General features: G+C 43.9%; 1 protein-coding gene across 6 annotated transcripts in view; it reads left to right on the top strand.

Moving 5' to 3' along the window:
* CGNL1 (cingulin like 1) overlaps positions 1 to 27570 on the top strand; it is a 186327-nt gene that overhangs the window by 57637 nt on the left and 101120 nt on the right. For 5 of the 6 annotated variants that reach the window (XM_072808786.1, XM_072808788.1, XM_072808785.1 and 2 more), the window contains one exon: positions 25307 to 26908. In XM_072808786.1, the coding sequence (XP_072664887.1) occupies positions 25325 to 26908 (1584 nt within the window). In that variant the 5' untranslated portion in view covers positions 25307 to 25324. The remainder of the gene's footprint in view (positions 1 to 25306; positions 26909 to 27570) is intronic. The other variant, XM_072808787.1, reaches the window with a different exon arrangement.

Genomic DNA, 27570 nt, shown 5'->3' on the forward strand with positions numbered 1-27570 from the left:
GATTTGGGGGTCTTGGCATCATCTTCTCTCTCTTTTTGATCATGTCTGCATAATGCCAGTGTGTGTGTGTGTGTGTGTGTGTGTATGCATATGTGTGCCTTGGGATGGGAGCATTGGACCATGAAAAGGCTCATAATAATGACTGAGGGGATCCCTGGGTGGCTCAGAGGTTTAGCGCCTGCCTTTGGCCCGGGGTGTGATCCTGGGGTCCCGGGATCGAATCCCACGTCGGGCTCCCTGCATGGAGCCTGCTTCTCCCTCTGCCTGTGTCTCTGCCTCTCTCTCTCTGTGTCTCTCATGAATAAATAAATAATCTTTAGAAAAAAATAATAATGAATGAGAGAGGAAAAAATAGATATAATCCAAATATATCTGTTGCTATATTATTTGTTAAAGACCTGCAAAAACCAAAAATAGAACCTAGCAAAACTGCTTTTTCAAAATATTAAACCTCTGCTTCCTAATTTTATCATGGTTTATGAGGGTCCTCTTCAATTTTTGTATTAAACATGATACACATGTGTGGCTTTATTTTCTCTTCTCCTTTGCTGAAAAGATAAAATGCAATTCTTCCTTTCTTCCTTTCTTTCTTCCTTTCCTTTCTTCCTTTCTTCCTTTCTTTTCTTTCTTTTCTTTCTTTTTCTTCTTTTCATGTATTTATTCATGAGAGGCACACAGAGAGAGGCAGAGGGAGAAGCAGGCTCCATGCAGGGAACCTGATGTGGGACTCAATCCCCGCACTCCAGGGTCACGCCCTGAGCTGAAGGCTCAACCGCTGAGCCACCCAGGCGTTCCCTCCTTTTTTTCTTTTTTTTTTTTTTTTACTAAGAGTGAAGTTTATCATGTTTGTGTCATTTCAGTTTCAGTGGATAAAATCAGATTTACCTGAAAATAATAAGACATCAGTAGTTTTGTTTTTGATACAGGAGCCTGAAAATAAGCTAGAACAGCTTAGAGAACACAAATCAGCTCTGTACCACAAAGACCATGTGAAAAAAAAAAAAGGAGTTGAAAGAGTTTACTAATATGTGTGTCAAATTTATACCATATTGCATGGTGCCATTGGCAATGTTTTTCTTGATGTCAAAATATTACAGAAGTGTGCCATAGGCAGGTGCTCCATCTGTACTTTCAGGTTTTTCTGATAGGAGCCGGTTTCTGACTGTTTAGTAGAATCTAGAGTCCTCTTGGGCTGTCTGCAGTCTGTGTCTTCGCCCTCTGTGGCCTCACTCAGTGCTGCCTGGGCATTCGTTCACGGGTTCCTTCTTACCCCAGCTGTGCTCTCTGTGGTTTGGGAAGGCGAGACACCTGCCGTCCTTGTCCTCAGGGAGCTTACAGTTGGGCTTTTCCGGCCTCCCTGCCATGGCCTGAGCAGCTTTCACGCCTTTTTTTTTTCCATTCTCTTCTTTGATGAGAATGATTTTATTGGCCTTTGACTCAGCTTCTATAGGGAGTTTCTTAGTATCTTGCAGTACTTTCCCGAGAGGAGTCTTCATGCTGGGTTCCACCTCTCTCTTAGTACTGCAAGAACAGATACTGCAAACTCTGAGTGCCAAGTGCTTCTTTGAAAAGTCCATCAAGGCTCATATTTTTCCTGTGTTCGCTGTCAGTGGCCCCTTGATGCTCATAGCCTTTTAATGTGATGTCCTCAGTTTTCCTTTGACTTCCTTCCTCTGTCAAGAGGGCAGCCAACTGATGATGAGGATTTGGGGATACGCCTGATGTCAAGGAAGTGCCTGAAGTAATTCTCCTTCACTTCCAATCCAGGCTGGAGTGCCTCAGCGGTGCATGTGTTGGTGGTCCAACACCCACACCCCAGCTGCAGGCAGGGGCAGCTTCCCTTTGGTCAAGGGATCTTTTCTTTTCTTTTCTTTTCTTTTCTTTTCTTTTCTTTTCTTTTCTTTTCTTTTCTTTTCTTTTCTTTTCTTTTCTTTTCTTTTCTTCTTTTCTTTTCTTTTCTTTTCTTTTCTTTTCTTTTCTTTCAAGATTTTACTTATTCATGAGAGGCAGAGAGAGAGAGAGAGAGAGAGAGAGGCAGAAACATAGGCAGAGGGAGAAGCAGGCTCCCTGTGGGGAGTCCAGTGCGGGACTTGATCCCAGGACCCTGGGATCACCCCTGAGCGGAAGGCAGCTCCTCAACCACTGAGCCACCCAGGCATCCCATAGGGACTGCTATTTTCAAGTCAGTGTTCAGATAAAAATGCAGAATAAGATCTGGAGAAAACTTTACCCTTTGGTTGTCCTCTTACCCTCTTTTGTCCTAGACTGTTCCCTGCTGTACTTCCTTCTTATTTTTGTGTGATCATGTTGATATTTTCTCTGTATATGTAAGTGGATAGTTGTCACTGAGTAAATAGGAGATGAGATCATTGCTTCTCAGATTTGGAAGAACCTGCCCTTGCTGAGGGGCTGAGGCTGGAGTTCCTTCTCAATCCTGCCTGTGAATGAATAGGCAGCCCCGCCCTATTTGCCTTCCTCCACTGATGGGGATCTCACTGTCTCCCAGAACAGCCTAATTTTATCATTAGGCATCTCTAACTGTTAGAAGACTTTCCCAGCCTTAGATTGAATTTGTGTCCCTGGCCCATTTAGTCATTATTCCTCGTTCTAACCTTTGGAGCCACGCAGAGAAAGTCTAATCCCTTTTCACATGGCAGCCCTTCTGGTATTTATGTTTGGAGACAGTTTATCCTGTTCTCAGCCTTGTACTCCTCCCCTGTGCCCAGTGCCTGCTTTTAGCTTCTCGGTCCTGAAATCATCCTGTCTGCCCAAGCCAGACTCTTGCTGATCCACCCCAAGGAGAGGGGGCTCCCTAACTTATCAGGGAGAGGGATCTAACACACCAATCAGCAGGGTTCATTTGGCTAATGTGATTACTGGGCTCTTTTGTCCTTGGGACTCCCTACATGTTCCCCTGAGGCTGTGTGCTTGGGGAGGAAGACACACTTCTGAAATAGTTGGTAGCTGTTCTTGGTTTCAGGGGAGTCTACAATGTTACTGCCCTGCTGAACCTGGATGTATAATTCCCAGAGATCATTGTGCTCATTGACCATCCTCTGTCTCACGGTGAGCTTGTTATCAGCTATGATGCCCCGACTCTTTTTTTTTCCTTAAAAAACAAGATTTGCAAAAACAAAACAAAACGAAACAAAACACACACAAAAAACAAGATTTGCTTCTGTGCCTTAGCCATCGTGGAGTCAAACAGTCGGTTTCTTCAGAGCCTTTGATTCTCTCTGTTAAACTGAATTTTGTTAGGCATGACCCATCGTCCAGTCTGTTTGGCCCCTAAACTCTCAACACATTGCCTGTGTTTCCTTGGTTTCTGTGGTTTTAGTGATTCAGAGCACAGGCTTCAGGGTATAAATCCCATGTCTATCACCTACTAGGTGTATGGTTTGGGGCAAGGGCATAGTGAAGAATCTTCTGGAGCAATTGACACAACAGAACAGGGAATGGGGTAAAATGGTGAGCAAAACCCAATATAGCCCTCGTTTTCATGTCTCTTGCAGTCTCATAGAGGAGGCGGACATTAATTTAAAATAAAAAATATAGCTCCTGTGGAGGAAGCTGGAAGAGGGTCTAGGGAGATGTCGCCGGGGTGTCTGGTGGGCCTTGGGATTGGATCTGTGTCACTGCCTGGCAGATATGGTCTTTGACTGTGTGGCTTAGGTCTTTGGCAGCACTGGGTCCAGATCAAAGCATGGTGGTGATAGTCTGGCTCTGGCAGGTGACAGTCCCAGGTGTCTGAGATCTCAGGGATAGTCTCAGAGGGACAAGCATTTATAAGAAGGGAGCAGCTGTGAAGAGCGTGGCTGGGCAGCTGAGTCCTCAGGTGCCATTTAATTTTTTTTATAAAGATTTTATTTATTTATTCATGAGAGACACAGAGAGAGAGGCAGAGACATAGGCAGGGGGAGAAGCAGGCTCCCTGCAGGGACCCCAATGTGGGACTCGATCCTGAGATTCTCAGATCGGGCCCTGAGCTGAAGGCAGAGGCCCAACCACTGAGCCACCCAGGCGTCCCTCAGGTGGTGCTTATTAAGGAATGTTTTAAATGGGGCTTTAACTTGGCCACTCCTTCTGTTCAGCCCAAATGATACCCTGGTCTGCGCTTCCTGTCACTGTGGCTTCCTGTGGCCAAGCAAGTTTAATTAATATCTTATTCCGTATAATTGGTTTCCTCTTATCTCTCATTTTTCACTATTTCTTCCTTGCTCTCAATCTCTTTTTATTTCTCTGTTTTCTTCTGTTTTATTTCTCCTGTTCTTTGACTAACACGGCTCCTCTGTTTTTCATTCAATTAATGTTTCTCTCTAGGAGAGCTCTTTGGCTCTGAGATGGAGGAGGAAGGGGCCAGAGTTCTGTCGTCCATAAGCAACACTGGTGAATAGGTTTTGTTTGACGCCCCATTTAAACTCTGCCCCCATGCTGTGTTCTCTGGGGAAGGTATAGTTTCAGTGTTTGTCCAGCTTTCCACATGCTCATTCTCCCCTCCACAAGATGCAGTTTGCAAGTTTTTTTTTTTTTTAATTCTATTTATTGTTTTGAGAGAGAAAGTAAGAGAGAGCATGAGCTGGAGGAGAGGCAGAGGGAGAGGGAGAAGCAGACTCGCTGCTGAGCAGGGAGCCTGATGGGGCCTGGATCCTAGGACCCTGGGACATGACCTGAGCTGAAGGCAGATGCTCAACCAACTGAGCCACCCAGGTGCCCCCAGTTTGCAAGTTTTTTGGTCATTTTGCTCTTCTCTTTGTCTTCTGGGAAACTGTCGCCAGCTGGAGAGCATATTCACACTCCACCTTGCACAGCCTTTGAGCTCGGGAACTTGCTGAGTTTCTGTTCAGGTCCCTGTGACGGGACGCTCTGTGCTCACTGGGTCCTGGAAGATTATTTACCCTGTTCTTTTTTGGCGGAGGTACTATCCAGGAGTACTGCTTTGAGATCTAACCAGGGTGGTATGCCTGGTAACTTGTTGAAGGACATGAGTATCTGTGTTCTGACCACCCAACAGGCTAGAGGTGGAAGATGAGTCAGGAATTGCAAGTGTTGGCTCTGGAGTGACCGCAAGGACCACAGCAGTGGGTTTGACTGCCTGGTGGCTTCTTTTTAAATGATACTTAAAAAACAAAACAAAACAAAACAACAAAAACAAAAAAACAACAACTTTTAATTTTACAATAGTTTTAGATTCATAACAAGATTGTGATGATACTATGGAGAGTTTCCATATACTACCCACCCAGTTTCCTCTATTAACATCATACATTTGGTTTGTCACAATTACGAAACCAATATTGATAAATTATTATTACAGTCCATTATTGTCTTTAGATTTCCTTGGTTTTTATCTAATGTCCTTTTTCTTTTTAACGATTTTACTTATTTGACACAAAGAGAACACAAGCAGGGGGAGCCGCAGGCAGGGGGAGAGGAAGAAGAAGCAGGCTTCCCACCAAGTGGGGAGCCCGATGTGGGGCTCCATCCAAGGACCCTGAGATCATGACCTGAGCCAAAGGCAGACATTCAACCAACCGAGCCACCCAGGCACTCCATCTAATACCCTTTTCCTTATTCTTTTCTTTTTTTTTTTTAGATTTTATTTATTCATGAGAGAGAGAGAGAGAGAGAGAGAGAGAGGGGCAGAGACACAGGGACACAGGCAGAGGGAGAAACAGACTCCATGCAGGGAGCCCGATGTGGGACTCGATCCCGGAACTCCAGGATCACACCCTGGGCCGAAGGCAGGTGCCAAACCATTGAGCCACACAGGGATCCCTTAATGTCCTTTTTCTGTTCAAGAATCACATCTAGGATACCATATTACATGTAGTTGTCATGCCTCTGTAGACTCTTCTGGGCTGACATAATTCCTGAGACTACTTTTGTTTCTGATGTTGTGGACAGTTTTGAGGAGGACTAGTCAGATATTTTATAGGATGCCTTTCTATTGCTATTTGTCTTAGGCTTTTCTCATGATTACACTGGTATTAGGAGTTTTGGGGAAGAAAACAGGTAAAGTGCCATTTTCATCACAGTAAACACTATCAATATGACTTATCACTTGCTATTGACCTTGATGAAGTGTGGACCTGGCTGAGGTCATGTTGTCAGGTTTCTCCACTGCAAAGTTATTCTTTTTTTTTTATTTTTTTAAAATTTTTATTTATTTATGATAGTCACACAGAGAGAGAGAGAGAGAGGCAGAGACACAGGCAGAGGGAGAAGCAGGCTCCATGCACTGGGAGCCCAATGTGGGACTCGATCCCGGGTCTCCAGGATCGCGCCCTGGGCCAAAGGCAGGCGCCAAACCGCTGTGCCACCCAGGGATCCCCAAAGTTATTCTTTTTTTCTTCTTTCCATACTGTTCTCTCTGGAAGGAAGTTACTGTGTGCGGCCTATACTCAGGGAGTGAGGAGTTATATTCTCCTTCCTTTAAGGCAGATAATCTGAATCAGTTATTTAGAATTCTTCTGCATGGGAGATTTGTCCCTCTTTCTTCATTTATGTACTTATTTAATCATTTGCTTATATAAACATGTACTCATAGATACTTATTTTTATATTTTGAGTTTTAATACTTCTTTGTTGCTTAAAGTGTTCTAGTTTTGGCCATTGGAAGCTCCATGTCTCTTACATATATCTCCATTATTACATTAATTATATATTAATTATATATTATACTGTGGGTCGTTTGTTTTGTTTTTTATTTTTTAAAGCACCTCCTTACTTTCTGGCACTACAAGATGCTCCAGGCTCTCTTGTATGTCTCCTGCCCCAGTCCTAGAAGTAGCCATTTCTTAAAGAAACCCTGGTTCCTTTTAGGAGAGAATTAATTGGTATTATAAACCAAGATTTGGATGTTAGATATGCTCATTGCTACTGCAGTATTGTTGCTTCTAAGCCCTCTTGGCTGACAGAGCAAGGAAAAACTATGTATGTAGGGTATTTATGAATATGTACCTAGGGCAGCCCAGGTGGCTCAGCGGTTTAGCGCCGCCTTCAGCCCAGGGTGTGATCTGGAGACCCAGGATCGAGTCCCACATTGGGCTCCCTGCGTGGAGCCTGCTTCTCCCTCTTCCTGTGTCTCTGCCTCTCTTTCTCTCTGTGTGTCTCTCATGAATAAGTAAATAAAATCTTAAAAAAAATAAACATGGGCCTAATAAAATAAATATGGACCTATCTGTATCGATACTGAGCTAAATACAAGTCCCCACTCTTGTCTCCAAGTGTAAACCCACCATCAGAAGATCATCCTAGCCTTCTCCTCTTGTAAATCTATAGCCTCCCACTCCAACAGTGAGAAGAAACAAGGCTCCCACCATCTGCCATCCATTTACTTAACAGTTTGTCTAGTCTTAGTATACACATGTAGTGGTTTCAGCATTGTTAACCCATCCCTCTGTAGGAAACAACTTTATCAACTACCCTAAAATACCTGTGTATAGTTCCTTTTGCTTTTGGTCTTATGGTCTCTACTCATTTCTAGAGTTACTTAGAACATTTCCTTTTTTCCTTACCCCGTTCTGTGAAGTTGTTTCATGCATTCGCAATACGGATAGATCTCTTTCAGTCTGATGGTTCTTTGGGAGAGAAAAATAGGGAGATGTAGGCTTAGCTGTCGGGGAACAGAGTTAGGAAAAAGCTTGGGGATGTTTAATTCTATCTACCAAATGATTGGTGGGGTCCTTGCCACTGGGTGACAGGGTTCCCATCATCTTTTCTCTTTCTGCTTCCTTTTGTCTCTACCCATTTGCAGAACTAAATGTTTATATTCCCCCCAAATGCACGTGTCAAAGTCCTAACCCTCCATGTGATGGTATTTGGAGATGGAGCCTTTGAGAAGTAATTAGGATTAGATTAGGTTAGATCATAAGGGTAGGGCCCTCACCATGGGATTAGTGGTTTTGGAAGAAGAGGAAGAGAGAGAGATCTCCCTCTGCACACAGGCACTGAGGAAGGGCCTTGTGCTGACCCAGGGAGAAATCTGCCATCTACAAGCCAGGAAGGGAGCTCTCATCAGGAACTCAAGTCAGTCAGAGCCTTGATTGATCTTAAACTTCCAGCCTCCAGAACTGTGAGAAATAAATTTCTATCGTTTCATCCACTCAGCATATGGTGTTTTGTTGTGAGACAGATTCATGCACCCCTCTTATAGAAGGATAGGCATCCCTGCAATGTTGAGGGGCCCTTTCTTAAACTAAAACTCAATTCCCGTTCTACCTTTAAATGAGAAAGGACCCTATTTTTCCTGCAGTGATCTGGGGTAGGAGATGGGTCCAGGTAACATTCTTAGTGATATATTTACATATGAAAGCTTCAGGGTAAAGCCTCTATTACAATTGTCTGATGCTATGATGGGACACTTTTGGCCAAAAGAAGCATTAGGATCAAGGAATGTTTCTCAGTGGAAAGATTATAATCACTTAGTTGGAGAAAAACATAACCCCATTCCCCAAACATACTGAACCTGTGTGAGATGGGGGGGGGGGGGGGGGGCGGGGCTGGTTTTAGAAGCAGGAAGCTCACGGAGAAGGGTGGGAGAGCATCTCTGATGGCTCTGAGCAGGGCTCCAGCTCCTGCCCTGCCCGAGATTGTGAATTTGGAAGTGCTTGGTAAGCTATAACATTGCAATGTGGATGTGAGTGATTGGTAAAAGTTCTCTGTTAAAGGCCAAGGCTTCCTTGAGGCAGATATTTCTCTGGGATGCCGATGTGAGTTTTTCATGTTTCTACTTTTACTGTTAAATGTTTTTAGCTCCTTAGATAGATGATCGTGTCTTTGCCTTACAACTCTCTGCTCATGCCATAGAAGTAGAGAAGTCATAGGAGCTGTCACTGGCTTAGGAAACAAAAACAAGCCTGAAGCTCAGGGAAATGTGTGACCCTCAACTCTTACAGATGGGCAGGTTAAAAAAAAAAAAAAAAAAAAAAAAAAAACACCAAAAACCTCTTAACTGCCAGGGAGGGACTTCCTTTCATTGTTTTCCATTTGTTTCTTCCTTTTTCCTCTTCATTTTTTCTCTTTCCTTTGTAGTGATCTTTTTCATGTCTAGGATTTTTAAAAAGTTAACTTACTTTTATTTCCTGTTGCATCTCACAACTTGGCACCTGTTTTGATAGGAATGTCTGCTTCCTGCCACCCTCAGGACAGTCAAAGCATACAGGGTAAACTTGCTAGGGCTTCACGCTGCGATTTCTACTGCTGTGACTCAGAGGAAGCTCCAACTGGGGAGAGCTAGCCAGGAAAACAAATTACACTTTGGGTTTTAATACAGAACCTTTCTAAACTGAGCCCCTAGGAGAAAAATAAGACCTTTAAGTATGTTCCCCCTTTTGCAGTCTTTTTCTATACAGATCATCGCTTACCCACCCAAATTAAAGTGTGGGTGTTAATGTTCAACATTGGGCGAATCTCCAGAGGTTGGTTGTGGACATTACAGTTCAAAGTAGTTTAATGTTTAGTGTACAAGCATTTAGGAGTGTGCTTGGTGTAGAATGTGAGTGTTTAAGAGTTAATTACATTATTATTATTATTATTGTTATTTATTATCATATAAAGAAGTACTTCCATGTGGCGTGTTATGGAACAGGTAAGACAAAGACGAGGGACTAATGTCAGTACTGCGTGTAGGCATAGGGAAGTGAACCAGAGTTGCTGCTCTCATGTTCCTGAGGGAAAAGAAGTGTGATAATGGGGATGGGAATGCATCCCAGAGCCATGATTTGGGTCTAAACACTGGGAACTAAGGAGTTTGAAAGTGGTTTGCCTAATGGAAGTCAGGCTGGGTTCCATGGTCTCGGAAAGCCTCCTTACTTGGAGAATGTGATTCTCTGTAGGCTCTTCTCTCCTGGGGGTAGGACTCAGTGGGCATGGGCATGGGCATGAGTAGGTCAAGGAGTCCTGTAGGGGAGAGGGAGAAGGAATGACTTTTTCCCTTTTGGATTCTTTTCAGTTGGATTTGCTTATGTCTTCTCTGGCATTTCCAAGGTGGAAAGGTATTTCCATGTGCTTCTGCCGTTGATCCAAATGAAATGCAGACTGTACCTCTTCTGCAGCTGGGCTCCCAGCACACCCATGGAGGCTGGGCTGCAACCAGGACAGTAGGCCAGTGCCAGAGGGAGGGAGAAGAGTAACATTCCTCAAAATTAGGTGAGGTCTGGCTCAGAATTTTGTGAGCTTCAAGACCAGATTTTGTGTTTCTTTGGTGCCCTGCCAGACTGCAGACGCACTCCTGGGAGTTGGGGGCAGCTCCTGCAGAGACCTCATACTGGGGTGGAAGGGGAGTCAGGTGGGCAGGGGAGGCATCTCGGGTTTCCATGCCTGCCTGTATTTTTGTATTTTAGTTTCTGTGATAATTGACGTTCCTTGAAAGAGTTGTCTTTGCTCCGTTCCTTTGCTTGCCTGCTCTGGTCAGGCGTCCCTGCCTTCCTAGTCAGTGACAGAGTTCTCTTCACTTTTGATCTCTGTCCTGCCTACTACTAGGATCACGCCCTAGTCTTCACTGGCTTCTCAGCGTCTTATTGGACCCTCTTTCTTTCTCTTTCTGAAATGCCAGCTTCTGTGGGCTTGTAGGCCACCACACTCCCCGGTTTTCTCCCATCCCCTGGTGGCTGGCCCTACTCTGGTATCTTTGTTCCCTCTCCTCAGTGTTGCTGGCATGGGGCCTAGGCCCTCCTGGATCTCATCAAATACAGATAATGATTCAGTGGGTCTGGGTGGGGCTCCCAGATGATGCTGTTACTCTGGTCCAGGAGCACCCCATGTAGCAAGGCCCCGGGGCCCAGTCCTCAGCCTCTCCATCTGTGTTACTTCCTAGGTGAGCTCATCAGGCCCCTGATTTTGAATAACATTTGCTCCTATTGGTGACTAACCACCTGACTTGGGATGAGACCCAGAGCCATTTAGATCCCCTCAGGTCCCCCATAATTTGGCTCCTGCACACTGCTCTGCCCTCTGCCTTACCTCCCCTGCTCACCTCTCAATTTGTTCCGGCCAGGTTGGCTTTCTTGTTAATTCTCTGACTTGAATAAAACATCCCTTTTTTTGGGAACTCTAGACTTGCTGTTCTGTTTACCTGGTGCTCACCCGGCTTGCAGAGCCCTCCTCATAGCCTTCAAATCAGATGTTCTTCTCTCAGAGAGGCCTTCCTTGGTCGTTGTAGCTCTGATGGATCTTCACCACCACTTGCGTCTTCCTTGCCCTTCTTCATTTTCTTCACAGCACTTGTCACTACCTGAGTTACTTGTTTGTTCTCTCTCCCCACTAGTGTGTAAGTTCTGTGGGAACAGAACTGTGTCCGTGTAATGCCGTGGAAGGGGGCCTAGCCCAGAGAGAGCCTCTCTGTGACAACTAGTTAGGGACCAAATGGGATTTAGCATCCACATATCCTGAGTGACGGGGTGACCCCTGGGTCCCAACACTCAGTTCCAGTGGCTATGTTTATAAAACTTGGGTTTCAGGTAATATTATTGTGTTCTAACTATCGTGAACTGTTATTGGAAAGAAACTGAGATACAGTGAGAACATAAATGAGGCTGTCGTACCACGGGAAGACCCAGTAGTTTTATGGCAGACTGCACAAAGGGAAGTGTTGCAATCGCCTGAATAAGGAAAGAGCATGGAAAATTGCACAAGGATGGGGCACCTGGGTGGCTCATTTGGTTAAGCGTCTGCCTTTGGCTTAGGTCATGATCCCAAGGTCCTGGGATGGAGCCCTGCCTGGGGCTCCCTCCTCAGTAGGGCGTCTGCTTCTCCCTCTGCTTCTGCTCCCCACTCTGCTTGTGTGCGTGCTCTCTCTCTTGCTCTCAAATAAATAAATAAAATCTTAAAAAAAAAAAAAAAGGGAAATTGTACAAGGTAATGTGTATGCAGTGAAACCAGGAGGACCTGCACTGTAAGAGTCAGTGTCTTCTTGTTCACACCACATAGGGTGATTCAGTTTCAGCAAAATTAACAGTACCTTGGATATTAAGTTTATTTTGTGAATTTGAATTGTATTTTGTTTGAATAAACAAAATTAACAGTACCTTGGATATTAAATTTATTTTGTGAATTTGAATTGTATTTTGTTTGAATAAACAAAAATATAATTTGTTTAATTTGTGCAGATTTGTTTTGGTTGTGTGATATCATAATAGTTTTATATTTGTACATTACTAAGGGTCTTTGAGATTTTTTTTTTTTAAGAGATTTTATTTATCCGACATGGAGAGAGAGAGAGAGCACAAGCAGGGGGAGCGGCAGGCAGAGGGAAAGAGAGAAGCAAACTCCCCGCTGAGCAGGGAGCCCCATACGGGGCTCAATCCCAGGACCCTGGGATCATGACCTGAGTGAGCCGAGGCAGATGCATAGCCAACTGAACTACATAGGCGCCCTGAGTATTTTTTCTTTAAAGGCATCTGTACTGACACAAGCTTGTGAAATTGGGACACCTAGGAATAGGTTTTAACATCTCAAACTGCTTGTGAAAAGCTATTTTTAACACAATAAGACTAGTGTGGCTCCGAGTGGGCTATTTTAGCATGCTTTCAAGAGAGTGGATATAAAAATACCCATATTCCTATGCATACCAAAGAATATACTGACAAACCCCCAAAAGATAAAATGGGTAATACTTTTGTTTATTTACATAATTGAACCTTCTGTTTCTGGTTACTGCTTCAATTTCTAATTATTGAAGAACATCATGAATCATTAAACTTCAGTACCCAAGACATCTGTATAAAGTAATGATATTTCCGTATAAAACAAAAAGTGGAGTTGATGGCCTTTCCGCATCGCTGCTAGGGCTGGGGGTTATGAAGGTGTGTAGGCAAAAGCTCCCAGTTCTGACTTTTGCCCCCAGATGCCTCTGGCCCCCAGAGGCTGGAGAGGAGAGGATTGTCCCCTTGGGAAATGAGACCCAAGAGGAGACAGATCCTTGCTTTGAAAGGAGCTGTGAGTGGTACTTCCATACACATTTCATTTGAATATATATGTGCATTTATATCCTGCTCGTTTCTGTCTTTGTCCCTCTGGGCTGCTCCAACAAAATACTAGAGACTGGGTAGTTTATAAACAACAGAAATGGATTTCTCACCGTTTTGAAAGTCTAGAATCAAGGCACCAGCAGCGTGTGGCATTCTGATGAGGGTCCTATTCCTGGTTCATAGCTGGTGCCTTCTTGCTGTGTCCCCACAAGGTAGAAGGGACTAGAAGAATCTCTGGGGTCTTTTCTCTTTCTTTTATTTTTACTTTTTTTTTTTTTTAAGATTTTATTTATTTATTCAAGAAGAGACAGAGAGAGAGGCAGAGACACAGGCAGAGGGAGAAGCAGGCTCCATGCACGGAGCCTGACATGGGACTCGATCCTGGGTCTCCAGGATCACACCCTGGGCTGAAGGCGGCGCTAAACCGCTGAGCCACCCAGGGATCTCCCTCTTTTATTTTTACTTTAAAAAATTTTTTAGCTATTCATTTGAGAGAGAGAGTGAGTGAGAGCACAGCTGGGGGTGGGGACCCATTACAGGGCTCCATCCCAGGACCCTGAGACCATGACCTGAGCCGAAGGCAGACACTTAACCAGCTGAGCCACCCAGGTGCCTATCTGGGGTCTCTTTTAAAAGAACACTGATCTCATTTGTGAGGGCTCTACCCTCAATTACCTCAGCACTTCCCAGAGGCCCCATCATCTTTGGGGGTTAGGAATTCAGCATGAATTCTTTTGGGGTGGGGGGAGACATAAGCATTCAGACCATACAACTCCAAATATAATCTGAGTCTCTCATATTAATGAGCTTAGCCACGTGGAGTTGTGCAGCCCACATTGGGCTGCCCAGGGAGACTGGAGCAGAGACGAAGAGCAGACAGTGAACGTGGGGATAGGGTGGGACTGCTTTCAGGAAAGGAGAAGAGGGGTAAGGACTTCAGAAATGCTCAGATTATCTAAAAGAACGTTCCATTCTCCACTTACCCGAGTAACCAGTGCGAACGAGATCCAGCATGTTTGGCAAGACTTTGAGCTCTAGGACAGCCCCCTGCTCCTGCCACTCGCCCAAGAATTTATTGGACTTCTGGTGCAAATGTTGCAGTGATAACTGGATAACAGACAACCTGCATTTACATGTGTGGGAATCTGTTAGGTCTCTATTTTAGGTTTATTCTAATTTTATGTTTTAAGATTTTGGGTGGCTATCCAGTGTTCTCTTCTGTTTGTTTTTAGTAGTCATGCTGTGTGATGCCTCTGTGGGCAAATCCAGGTGCCTGTCTTTGATAGGCTAGTCTTTCTGGGTCCAGTGCAAACAACCTGAGAGGTGCATTTATGGCATTTGGTTGGCTTATGAATTGATGGCTGCAGGGAGGTGGGAAGGCTGCATGTCATGGACCTTTCCTTGATGGCCCTGGATTTTGCAATCATTTGGTGAGATTTCCTAGGATGCTGACTCCTGCCACCTTTCCCTGAAAGGCAGATTTCCCTGGTTATTTTTATTTTGAGTGACCAAGAAGAGATACTTGGCAGGAGGCATAACATATATTTCAGGGGAGAATGTCTAGCTTTGGAATTCACTTTGGAGAATTGTCTGAGGAGGTTCTGGGAATCGGGCTTCTTACAGTTGGCATTGTTGGAATTCCACGGTGTCCCTCTTACTTCCCTTAGAAGATGCTTGATAGCCCACGGACTATTTTCTGCCTTTGAAGTACACACATCATATAAACATGGGTGGGAAGGAAAGCCATAATGATGCTGATGATCAAGTTCTAATGTTTTATTTTTTCTTTTTAAAAAAAGATTTTATTTATTTATTCATGAGAGACAATGAGAGAGATGCAGAGACATGGGTAGAGGGATCACTCCCTGAGCTGAAGGCAGATGCTCAACCACTGAGCCACCCAGGCACCCCTAAGATATAGTGTTTTAAACAGTGACACATATAGCAGCTGGAGGTAGGAGTGTGTATGAATGGTGAGCATCGGAGATTTGTTATGGGAAATGTTGACTTTAAAAAAAGTGTTTTGGTTGCCTAAGTGGCTCAGTAGTTGAGCATTGCCTTTGCTCAGGGCATGATCCTGGGATCCTGGATCCAGTCCCACAGCGGGCTTCCTGTGGGGAGCCCTCCCTCTGTGTCTCTGCCTCTCTCTCTCTCTCTCATAAGTAAATCTTAAAAAAAAAAAAAAAAAAAGTTCAAATTTTAAAAGGAGCTATGTGCATCGTGCCTACTTTATTAATTAGTTCATTCATTTATTCATTTGGTGCCTGCATGTGCAAGACACCGTCCTGGGTGCCAGGAATATGGCAAGGAGGAGGCCTCTTGGAAGAGTAACACTGCTCCTGAGATGTGACAGCCCTGAGGCTGATGGCATGCCAGTGTGGTGGGACATAGTGGCACACCGACCACGCCTGGTGTGATCGTATCAGATGCTGCGGGAGGCAGAAAATGAAAACGTGGTCCCTGCTCAAGAAAGAGCTTGGGTCCCTGGGACAGAAGGTCTGATCCTAAATCACTTGCCACCCCTGAGCCAGGTGTGACGTTGCAGGAAGTCACTGACCCCTCAAGAGTTTACACATCCCTAAAGGGGAGAAAATAAGGACTGTGAGGCTCTGAGCAGACAAGATGGTGCAAAGAAAGGTTCTGCACCTGCCATGGCACGGTGAGCCATGATGTGCATGCCTGACTCAGAGTTGGGCATTTGGAGCGCTTAAAATGCAGTTGTTGGGACAAAACCAATCAACAGGAGAGCCCCTGCTGGAGAGCCCGTGTGGAGCCCCCAAAGGCAGACTGTCAGGAAATCCAGAACAGGCAGGAACTGCTGGAGTAGCTGAGCCTGGAAGAAGGAACAGGGTTTTCATAGCTGAAGGGAGATTGTTTTTTAACGGGGAAAAGAAAATGTTGAGGGTCGAGGTGGTAATAACTGTGAGGATAGAAGCTTCTCTCTCGCACCAGTAAAAGTGTTCCCTTCCTCTTGGTGGACTGCGAGAATTTTTTAATGGCAATGGTGTGAATGTGAGCAGAAAGGGTGCACGGAGTTTGAGGAGCATTCTGATGTTTGTTTGTTTATTTATTTTTTAAGATGTCGTTTATTCATGAGAGACACACAGAGAGAGAGGCAGACACAGGCAGAGGGAGAAGCAGGCTCCACGCAGGGAGCCCAGTGTGGGACTCGATCCTGAGACCCCAGGATCACGCCCTGGGCTGAAGGCAGGTGCTAAACTGCTGAGCCACTCAGGCTGCCCCATTCTGATGTTTAGTGTTGACTATGATGTAGTTAGTGACAAGACTGGACAGATTTCTCAGGAAATCTAAAAGGACTCCCTCAGGTTTTAGGAAGTTCATTTCTTGGATATTTGGCTTCAGTGTAGGTTGTTTTAGGTAAGTATCATGTGTCAGGAATGGCAAGTAGGTTTTATTTTAGGTCTACACTGATTGTCAGTGACTCTAGGGGTGCATGTTGAGGATTTTGAGGCTAAATTTTGGCGTATAGAAAAAAGGCAGTGATAGATAACCTTCTGTTTTTGTATTTGGGGCTTACACCAAATGTCAACACAAATGTCATGGATCTGTCTCTGGTTAAGATCTTTTCTGTGTGCTTGGCAACATAAAGACATTCATTTATTCTTGCAACAATTATTAAATTTCCACTATGGAGACAGCACTGTACTTTAGATTCTGAGCTGTTTGTGTTCTTAATTAGTTAATAAATTATTTCAGGATGTTGGTGATTAATGCTGTTCAGTTAATCAGTGGGGTTTTTAGCCTCTTTTAGCCTAAAAATGTTTTAAAAACATTTTATGATCAGAGTTAGCTTTCTTTTTTTTTAATTTAAGTTTTAAATTTATTTTTCTTTAGCCAAGGAGTAGGGGGAGAGGCAGAGAGAGAGAGAAAAAAAATCTTGGCATAGAGCCCAACATGGGACTTGATCTCACAACTCTAAGATCATGACCTGAGCTGAAACCAAGAGTCAGATGCTTAACTGATGGAGCCACTCAGGTGCCCCAAGAAGTTAGCTTTCTTGTGACCACAAATGCCACCTTAAATTTTTTTTCACCTATTATTTTCTGGTATTTCACTTAGCCTACAATATATGATTTAATTTTCACAATTATCTTATGCAGTCATCATCAGTAATCTGACTTTAGAGATAGGGAAACACTCGGAGATGTTAAAGAACCTGCCCAGAACCAAGATTTGACCAGAGTCAAATGTCAGAACACCTTCTCCACCCCCGCACCTGGTGCTGGGCTCCATTACTTGTCTTCACAATCGCAGAATTCCATCTCTTAGCCCTATATTGGTGGGAGAACTTTTTAGAAATCATTACGGGGTCAAGAGGTGAAAAAGTATGAATAATATATCTTCACTGTTTGGACATGAATTCTGTATTTTTTTTTCAGAGACCATGTGGAATATAAAATATCAGTCACTGAATTTTAGAGTTAAAGTTGGGAATTTAAGAACATTATAAATGTAATTGGTAATATATATGCTAACCAGATAAGAAAAGAAGAGTGAGGTCAGAATGGCCAAAAGTAGAACAGAGACTAATGTAGTGGGGACTGTCCGTGGGGACAGGAGAGGCAGACTTTCAGAGAAGAGGTGGGGAGGGGGGTCCCTGGAAAGCCAACTTGGCACCCATGCTGCAGTCTGAGTGTGGTCAGTTGCTTAGTCCTAGTGACCCCTGATCTTTACACTCCTGGTTGATTCTCCAAAGCATCCATCCTTAGTTTAAAAGGAGGCTTTCTACAGGCCTTTTCCTCCCCACTCTCTTTAGCCACTTTCCTTTCTGTATGAGGCTGGATTTAGAGGCAAGCTGCAGCACTTATATTAAAAACTTATTTTTCTCCCCAAATGGAAAACATTTGGTTGTCATTCTCATTTAAGATGTTGGTCATCATTCTCATCTTATTCAAACCATCCTGAACTATGTAGATTAGACAGCAACTCTGCTGTCATGTTCAAACCTCAGGGTTTATTTTTGAAATTGTCTTTCCTTGGAGTTCTGCAGCCTTGACTCTGTGAAGACATTCCCTTTGAAATCCTTAAAGGTTTTTTTTTTTTTTTTAATTTTTCATTTTTATTAGAGAGAGCAAACACAAGCAGGGCGGGAGGGAGAGGGAGAAACAGGCTCTCTGCTCAGCAGGGATGTGGGGCTCGATCCCAAGACACTGAGATGATGACCTGAGCAGAAGGCAGATGCTTAATCAACTGAGCCACCCAGGCACCCCGAAATCTTCAAAGTTTGATCAGTTTCCTATGTTTGCACCACAGAACTGATAGGAAGGAAGGATGAAAAGAAAGATCATGGAGCTTAGTTTGGGTAAGACCGACTCTTTCTGTCATGTTGGGGAATATGCACATTTAAAAATCAATTTGCAGGATGCCTGGATGGTTCAGTGGTTGAGTGTCTGTCTTTGGCTCAGGTCATGATCCCTGGGTCCTGAGATCAAGTCCCACATCAGGCTCCCCCAGGGAGCCTGTCTCTCCCTCTGCCTATGTCTCAGCCTCTCTCTTTGTCTCTTGTGAGTAAATAAATAAAATCTTAAAAAAAAAAAAAAAAACAGTATACATTTTGCTAGTCTTAAGCTTTCCACACCCATTTTTCACTGAAGTTCTATTATGGATATACCCTCTAAAATTCATGTCTTCCCACCTGCCCTATAAGCAAGTCTTTTAGGAGTGAACATTTTGTCCACTCTTTAGAAGTGTTAACTTGTGTGTATCCGACTGGTAGTAGCTTCCCTCTGAGCAGAACAGCCACAGAATCTTACTCAGGGGAAATTACTTTTTGGTTTGTGGCTCACTTCTTATTTCCTGGAATGATGCTCAAGACTGCACGGAGGAGGCTCATTAGGTGCCTATCTCTGGTTTAGATGCTCTTTTAAATGACTTGTATGATAAAGCAAAAATTACTTGTTTCAAGCAACATACACAGAATCCTTTGACTATGCCAGGTGCCATGCTGGGTGTTTGGGCCAGCCTGGCCTGGCTCGTGTGGACTGTCATCCTCAGGAGGGAGGACAAGACCTGGCAGTGACATTTCCCAATGCCTAACTCTGTTTCCATGGTAGCTGGCAGGGCCTTTGGAATGGCTGATGAATATGCTTCTAGGTCTTGGGGTGCCACTAGGAATTAGAGCAGTGAGGTGGGGATATGTGGCCCAGCATTGTGACTAATCTCTGTGCTCAGCTGATAACATGTGATGGCCTAGAGAGAGGAACTGTGTTTGTCTGGCATATGTTCATAGTTCTTCCAAGTGCGAAGCTCTTTGTTCTTACTCCGAAATACACTCATTGATCTTGCTAACTAAAGCAATTATCATCATTTAGTGGTCTTTTCCAAAAGCATTATTTCCACTCCAAAACACCACTTTTGTTTGCCAAGTGCCAATGTTACGTCCTGGCAATTGGTCCACGTTTATTGCCAAATTATGTAAGTCCTTGGTTGTGCTTGGTCTCCAACTGAGCAAGTGTGTCTGTGGAGCACATTAGGATTGTGGCATGGCCTGGTGTCTGAAAATGAACAGCTGTCCTTAAATTCATTCATTAATTCATGTTTACACTGTGATCAGGAAGGAAATCCACATTTGTTTAAAACACCAGTGCCCAGCTGAGAAATGTCATTCTGTGAAAATATTGGATTGAGGTTTGTTGTCAAGGGAATGTAAATTGTGGAGATTTCATGAAATTCAAATATGCGGATTAATTTGCTAACAGGGAGCTAAGATTATAATCAACTGAGGTGGCCTTATTCAAAGATTGAAATGTAATTAGTGTTGACTGTGGTAGCAGCAGCTAATGAAAAGGGCTGTAAAACCCTGGAAAAGAATTTTATTAATAAATATTAGAAGAAATATTTTCATAGAAAACTCAGAGTCAGCACAGAAGAGATTATTGGTGAGTAAAATGTGATCCCATTTAGCAAATATCATAAACAAAGCATTGCAGTGAACAAATTTGTTTGGTCAGAAGCTCTTCTGTTGAACAGTATTTGTTATAAACTTTCATGGATACAAACACTTGTAGAGATCCAGAATAACACATGCCAGTGCTACTCGCACACCGGATTGAGACCCACCCAGGCATTCTGGTATTGGGCTCTATGCATCGCTTTTTCCATCTAAGGCTGGCTTGCTGTTCTTGTTCTAGTATTGAAATGTTTTTTTTTTTTTGAAATGTTTTATAAATATAATTAGCCTTGTCAAGCTAGATCAGTTTAAAAGCAAAGGATTTATCTATCCCCTTTTCAAAATCCCACTGAAAAGGTAGCGTTTAAAGCTATGAAGACAAAGAATGACCATGCAGACGTTATGGAGGAGAGCTCCATATGGAGGAGAGCTCACTCCATAGGTGGTAGGGTGATAGGGCTTTACCCTAAAGTGGCAGTGGTGGAGAGACAAGGTGACTTTCCTGTAGAGCCCCTGGGAAGCTCAGAGATGGAAGGCGAGATGGAAGGTGTCAGTTGCAGTAGGACGCAGGGATGAGGGGCTGAAACCTAGGGAACTATGTGAGTGTCTTGAGCAGCTAGCCCTCCAGAGCCATCTCTATACCCTGGATATCTAGACACCCACCTGTCTCTGCTCCCCCCACCCACCCCCCAGTCAACTGACTGGAGGAACTGAACTAGAATAATCTTGGAAGAGGATGTGGGTGGCTGAAAACAGAGGGATTGAATGAGAGCTGCTCTTTCCCTGCCCTATCCCATCATGCCAGTAGACACACCTGTGCAACCTCAGCAATGGATTGGAAGATTCTTTCCTTGGAAAATCAAGCCACTCCAGAAAAAAAATACCCCAGATACTGAAATGTACGTATCTCTCATTGGAAATCTTGGCACACCCCCTTTACTTGAAGCTCGCCAGCTAATAACTCCTTCACACTTGCAGAGCCTCCAAACTGCTTTTAGGACTTTACTGTTAAATAAGTCGGGCAGCCAAAGATCTGAGTCCTCTTAGGAAAGACTTCAACAGCAGAGAAAGGACCAAAACAAACCAGCAAAGAGAAACTTTACAGAAGATTGAGATATTGCAGAAGGCAGAAAAACTGTGTTTTCTTTTTCTTTCTTTCTTTCTTTCTTTCTTTCTTTCTTTCTTTCTTTCTTTCTTTCTTTCTTTCTTTCTTTCTTTCTTTCTTTCTTTCTTGATTTTTATTTATTTATTCATGAGAGACACACACAGAGAGAGAGAGAGAGAGAGAAGCAGAGACACAGGCAGAGGGAGAAGCAGGCTCCATGCAGGGAGCCTGATGTGGGCCTTGATCCCGGGACTACAGGGTCACACCCCGGGCCAAAGGCAGGCACTAAACTGCTGATCCCATTTTCTTTCTTTCTTTTTTTTTTTTTTTAATAAAGTGTGCTCCTTTATTTTTATAAACTTTTTGAAATTAATTAATTAATTAATTTGAGAAAGGGAGGGAGGAACAGTGGGAGAGAGGAAGGAAGGAAGGAAGGAAGGAAGGAGCGAGCGAGCTGGGGGAGGAACAGAGGGAGAGGCAGAAGCAGGCTCCCTGCTGAGAGATGGGGCTTGATCCCAGGACCCTGGGATCTGGGATCATGACCTGAGCCAAAGGCAGGTGTTTAACCAACTGAGCCACCCATGCACCCCCCCCCCCCAGAAACATATTTTCTTTTGATAAAAGTTAGTATCTTCAGAGAGAGAAGCTATTTCATATTTAAAATGAGAATAGCATTTATGAAACATATTAGGGGCACCTGGGTGGCTCAGTTGGTCTCTGCCTCTCTCTCTCTCTCTGTGTTTCTCATGAATAAATAAATAAAATCTTAAAAAAAAAAACTGTCAGAGAAAAATACACAGGGCACACACACAGGAAAGGATATCATTATAGCAGAATTCTTAATGGCATCCCTGGGAGCTACAAGATAAGAGTAATACTTTAAAATATCAGAGGGAACATTATTTCTAACCCAGATTCTAAATTCAACTAGACGAGCAATCAAAAGTAAGCACAGAATTAAGACATTTTTCAAAACATAAGAACTCAAAAAGTTTACTCCCTTGGACCTCTTAAAAAGCTACTAGAATTATGCTCCCTCAGGCCAATTGGGTAAATTAAGAAAGAGGAAGATCTGAAACTTAGGAAATGATTCGGCACAGAAGGAAGATAGCAACCAGACCCTAGTATGAGACAGGAGGATGGAAGGCTGCAGAAGGGAGGGCAACCGGGGGAGAAGATCACCAAATTATCTGATATATTCGGTATTTGGAAATTAGTGCTGGTAAGCATCTAACATGCGGCTGATGAAAGGATAGGTAGGTGAATCGAAAAGAAGACAAGTGAAAATACCAATTAGATATATTTTTTAAAGATTTTATTTATTCATGAGAGACACCGAGAGAGAGGCAAAGACACAGGCAGAGGGAGAAGCAGGCTCCCTGCGGGAAGTCTGATGCGGGACTCCCATCACAGGACCCCAGGAATCACACGACCTGAGCCAAAGGCAGACACTCAACCACTGAGCTACCCAGGCGTCCCCAGCAATTAGATATTAACTCTAGAAAAGTTAAAGTTTTGTAAGGAAAGATGGCCATAGTCTGTCTACAGTTTAGCTCTTTAATGAATAAATGTTTATGTAATCATAAAAGCATATATCAAAATAATATATAAATAACATTATAACCATAATAATATAAATATAAATAATATTGAGAAGCCAGCTGAATGAGAAATTTGCCTGTACAGTGTGCCATTTCCTACATGTAAAATGATGTTAGGAAATTGCAGCGAGGCATATTACTGAGCAATATGGAAGTGAGTACTAGAGAAAGAGCTAAAATTTGCAATTGGTTTCCTCTGGGGAATGCAATGGGGATGGGGAAGGGAAGCTGGGGAGTCCGAGTTTTCATTATATCTTGTTTTACTTTGATTAAAAATGAATTACTTAGGGCAGCCTGGGTGGCTTAGCGGTTTAGTGCCGCCTTTAGCCCAGGATGTAATCCTGGAGACCCAGGATTGAGTCCCACGTCAGCCTCCTTGCAGGGAGCCTGCTTCTCCCTCTGCCTGTGTCTCTGCCTCTCTCTGTCTTCCATGAATAAATAAATAAAATCTTAAAAAAAAAAAAGAATTTCTTAATACTGTTAGGATAACTCTGAAAATAAAAGTAGGCATAATGAGATAATTGGAGTTGGTGAGTTAATGATGAATTTGTAGATGAATGTGCTTCTCTGAGTTGTTCCCATTTGTAAAATTAGAGGTGATGATGTCTAACATGTTTTACATTTAAAAAAATAATCACCAAGCAGAAGTGACAGCATTGTGCTAGTAGGAGACAGATGTATCCAGGAAGACCCAAGACAAACTGGAAAGACAAAATAAGTAAGGATGTACTGTAGCCGAATAAGTAATTGGTAAGGTTGTATGGATATCTTTTGAATTCTGTGTCTTAAAAAAGAGATCACATCCATTACCTCTTAAATGTTGACAAAAATGTCCGTATGTTTGCTTGCAAAGGAAAACCTCAATATGTTTAGAAAGGAAAGAATACTAGATACTAATTTTTTTGGCTACAGCACATGTAGAAATTCATGACATAAAGAAATAAAGAAAAAAAAAAAAAGAAGTAAAGACCCTCCAAGCCAAAACAACACAACCGCAAACAGACTGGATATGAAAAAACTTTCTCAAAAACAACTCATGGGTCAAAGAAGAAATCAAAACCACAGATTGAAACTATCATTTGAAAATAATGATAGAAACATTACTGTGGTAGAAATTATTGGCTGCCTTCCCAACATCAACAGGACATTGATTTTGTTGAGAGTGTCAATGACCAGCTAAACATCCCTGTTTCTCAATCTGCCCTTGGAGATAGGGGTGTGCATATGATTAACTTCTCACCAATAAGATAGATCTAAAATAATACTGGTGGGTGGGACTTCCAGGAAGGCTCCTTAAAAAGGTTGACTCAGCTGGCCTAATAAACCTTTGGGGTAGGTGATGCCGAGTTAGCCATCTTGTAATCCTAAAGTGTCTGATACATGCCAAAGGTAGATGAGTAGAAAGGTAAAAGAGGTGTTCCTCAGAAATACCTTGGCATCCATTGGACTTCCTGCCTCTGGCAAAAAAAATCCTAACTCTTAAGTTGCTCTTTTGGGTCTCTTTGTGAGTAGGAACCAACACAGTTCCTAACTTTGAAAATGTGGATCAGGGCAGCCCCGGTGGTGCAGCGGTTTAGCACCGCCTGCAGCCTGGGGTGTGATCCTGGAGACCTGGGATCGAGTCCCACGTCGGGTTTCCTGCATGGAGCCTGCTTCTCCCTCTGCCTGTGTCTCTGCCTCTCTCTCTCTCTCTCTCTCACTCTCTGTGTCTCTATGAATAAATAAACAAAATCTTAAAAAAAAAAAAAAAGAAAATGTGGATCAGATAGATGATTTTCTTGGAAAATGTGCTACCAGACTGACTCCAGAATAGAAGAAAAACTGAAAAAGGCCCCTAGCAGTGAAAGAAACGAGAGAGCTGTTATCTGTGACCAGTTGTTGGAGTTCTTCAGGTGGGGTGGAAGTGAATTTCTGGTGGGAGGCCTCAGAGTGTGGGCTGGGCAGGGCATCCTGCCTGGTCATCTATGTGCGGTCTCTTGACAATGGTGGCCACACCCCAGAAAGGTGATGGCACCGATTCTTGGCATTAGGACATATCCCAAAATAAAGGGCCCTGAGTCTTTAGTTTATTTTTTTATAACAAGTTTCAGATCAATGTGCTACTGGAGCCTTTTTGTTAAGAAAAAATAATGAGAAATTAGTTTTAATCATTTACTCTCATTGTCAGCCTCATGAACAAAGTAAAAAAAATGTCCTGAACATTATATCCAAATAAATAGATTTCAAAGCAAGATCGTGCATAAAAAAAGTAAAAAGTGTTACTCCAACAGAAAGATCAGTAGTACAGGAGAAAGGAAAAAATGGTGAACATCAGAAATGCCTCTAGTCTTAATCGTTTCATGGAAAAGTACCGTGTTCTCAAGTGCTAGTAACTGGAACATCCTATTGGTTAAAGATAAATAGCATAAGGTGTGAGGAAACCAACTAAGGAAAAAAACAAAGCAACCAGAACAGCCTGTCAGCTAGAAACAGAATAAGGAGGTCATGCCAAAGGTGTCAGGTTATTATGCCCGTCTTCCACCCAAAGGCCAGGGTTCAAGCGCAGTGTTGACAACGCCATGGTCACTGAGGGCATCCAGAAAGGCCTGTTTGGATGAGCATTTGGTTCTGAAGTGGCCTTGCTGGTTAAAGTGTTCTGTTTCCTGTGAACTTTCCCCTCATAATCTTCATTTAAACAGATGTAATTCTAACCTAATGTCCTCTTTTCCCCCATCTTGCCCAGTAGCGGAAACGGTGAACCATGGAGCTGTATTTCGGCGAATACCAACACGTACAGCAAGAATATGGCGTCCATCTGAGACTCGCAAGCGATGATAGCAAAAAGCCAAGGAATTCCCAACACTCTAAGGCAGGCTCCTATGGTGTCAGTATTCGGGTGCAGGGAATCGATGGTCACCCCTACATAGTCCTGAATAACACAGAGCGGTGTCTGGCAGGCACATCTTTTCCTGAAAATGGGCCACCATTTCCATCTCCAGTGAGAAGTAACCTGCCTCTGCATTCCAGCAACGGGTCCGTGCTGGAGGAGAGCAGCGCAGAGGAATTGCAGCTCCCAGAAAATCCGTATGCCCAGCCCAGCCCAGTAAGAAACCTGAAACAGTCCTCTCTCTTCGAAGGCAAGAACGGGGTTCTAGAACGCAAAGAGGGGCCAATGAAGCCATCCCACGTGTTGAACTTTCAGAGGCATCCAGAGCTTTTGCAGCCCTATGACCCTGAAAAGAATGAATCGAACTTGCAAAACCACCAGCCTCCTGAGCATAATTGGCTAAACACATTGACAGAAGAAGGTACCAACAATAAGAAGGCATGGACCTGCTTCCCCAAGCCTGGTAGTTCCCAGCCTACCAGCCCTCCTTTGGAAGATGCGGGCAAATCCGGCGTGACGGCCATCCGTTTGTGCAGCTCTGTGGTCATCGATGACCCCAAGAAGCAGACCTCAGTGTGCGTAAATGTTGAGAGCTGCACCGGGGAGGCGCTGGTAGGGGAGGCCCCTTCCCCTAGTGGGAGGTCCCCCACTGCCCACAGCCCGCACACCCATCCTGAAGCCAAGAAAGCCAGGCCGGACGTGCTTCCCTTCCGGCGACAAGATTCAGCGGGACCTGTCCTGGACGGAGCTCGGTCCCGGAGGTCCTCTTCCTCGTCGGCAACCCCCACGTCGGCCAACTCTTTGTACAGATTTCTGCTTGATGATCAGGAATGTGCCATCCACGCTGACAATGTGAATCGCCACGAAAACAGACGGTATATCCCCTTCCTGCCAGGAACTGGGCGGGATATTGACACGGGATCAATTCCTGGTGTGGATCAACTGATTGAAAAGTTTGACCAAAAACCCGGGCTTCAGAGGAGAGGAAGGCCTGGGAAGCGGAACAGAATCAATCCAGAAGACAGGAAGAGGTCCAGAAGCGTGGATAGTGCCTTTCCTTTCGGGCTGCAGGGGAACTCGGAGTACCTCAGCGAATTTAGCCGGAACCTGGGCAAGTCCAGCGAACACCTCCTCCGCCCGTCGCAGGTGTGCCCGCAGCGGTCACCTGCCCAGGAGCACCGCGGGAGACAGAGCGTGGGCCGCGCCTTCGCCAAGCTGCAGGGGGCCCACCTCCGGCCTGCCCAGCAGAGCAAAGATGGGAAAGCTCCAGCAAACAGAGGGGGTCGGGAGAGTACAAACACGCGTGTGTCCTCCCCCCCAGCCCAGAATAAAAAGGAGGACGAAATCAAGACAGCCACGGCGACGCTGATGTTACAGAATCGGGCCCTAGCGACTTCGCCTGACTCTGGTGCCAAGAAGATTTCTGTGAAGACATTTACTTCCGCCTCCAACACTCAGGTAATGCTAGTGGGTCTGGTCCGTCTGTTTTTCCTCCTTTTTTAATTTCTTCTGCTGCCCCATGCTGCAGGAGTCTACAGGGCTGCGGACCCTCCGTCTTGAATCACTAATTGCACAGCCAATTAGTTTTAGTTTTCCCCTACAGAGTTTTCAGGCTACTGCCAATTGTATGGTTTCCCAAGTTAATTCAGCTACAGCTGGAATCCCATTGTGGGCTTGTCTGTAAAGTGACTTGTCAACACTATATGCTTGATTTTTGTGTTGGCGTGTGTGTGAAATGTGAAAGTGTGCAGAATTCGCTTCCTCACAGAGGTTCAGTGCTTAGGTTTGTGTAGATACATTGACTTCTCTCATGAAATTGAGTGACTGGGTTAATATCTGGTCTGAGAAATTAGGTTAATTTTAATTTAGGTGAATCCTAAAGTGATGGAATTTATTTAAGTAATAAATATTTTTCCTAATTGCCAGGTATATGTGATGTTTAGTATGTTTAGTGTTTTGGTGGTACCAATAAAAAATAATGATAGTGGTAAAAATGATAATATGGTTGGTAAGTGTCAGGCACTATTTGTTATAGATTCTAGGATTGCACCAACCCTATGAAGGTAGATACTATTAATCTCTATTTACAGGTGAGAAAATTGAGGTGAGGAAAAGTTAAG

This window comes from Canis lupus, chromosome 32 (genome assembly GCF_048164855.1).
Source record: "Canis lupus baileyi chromosome 32, mCanLup2.hap1, whole genome shotgun sequence".
Lineage (NCBI taxonomy): Eukaryota > Metazoa > Chordata > Mammalia > Carnivora > Canidae > Canis > Canis lupus.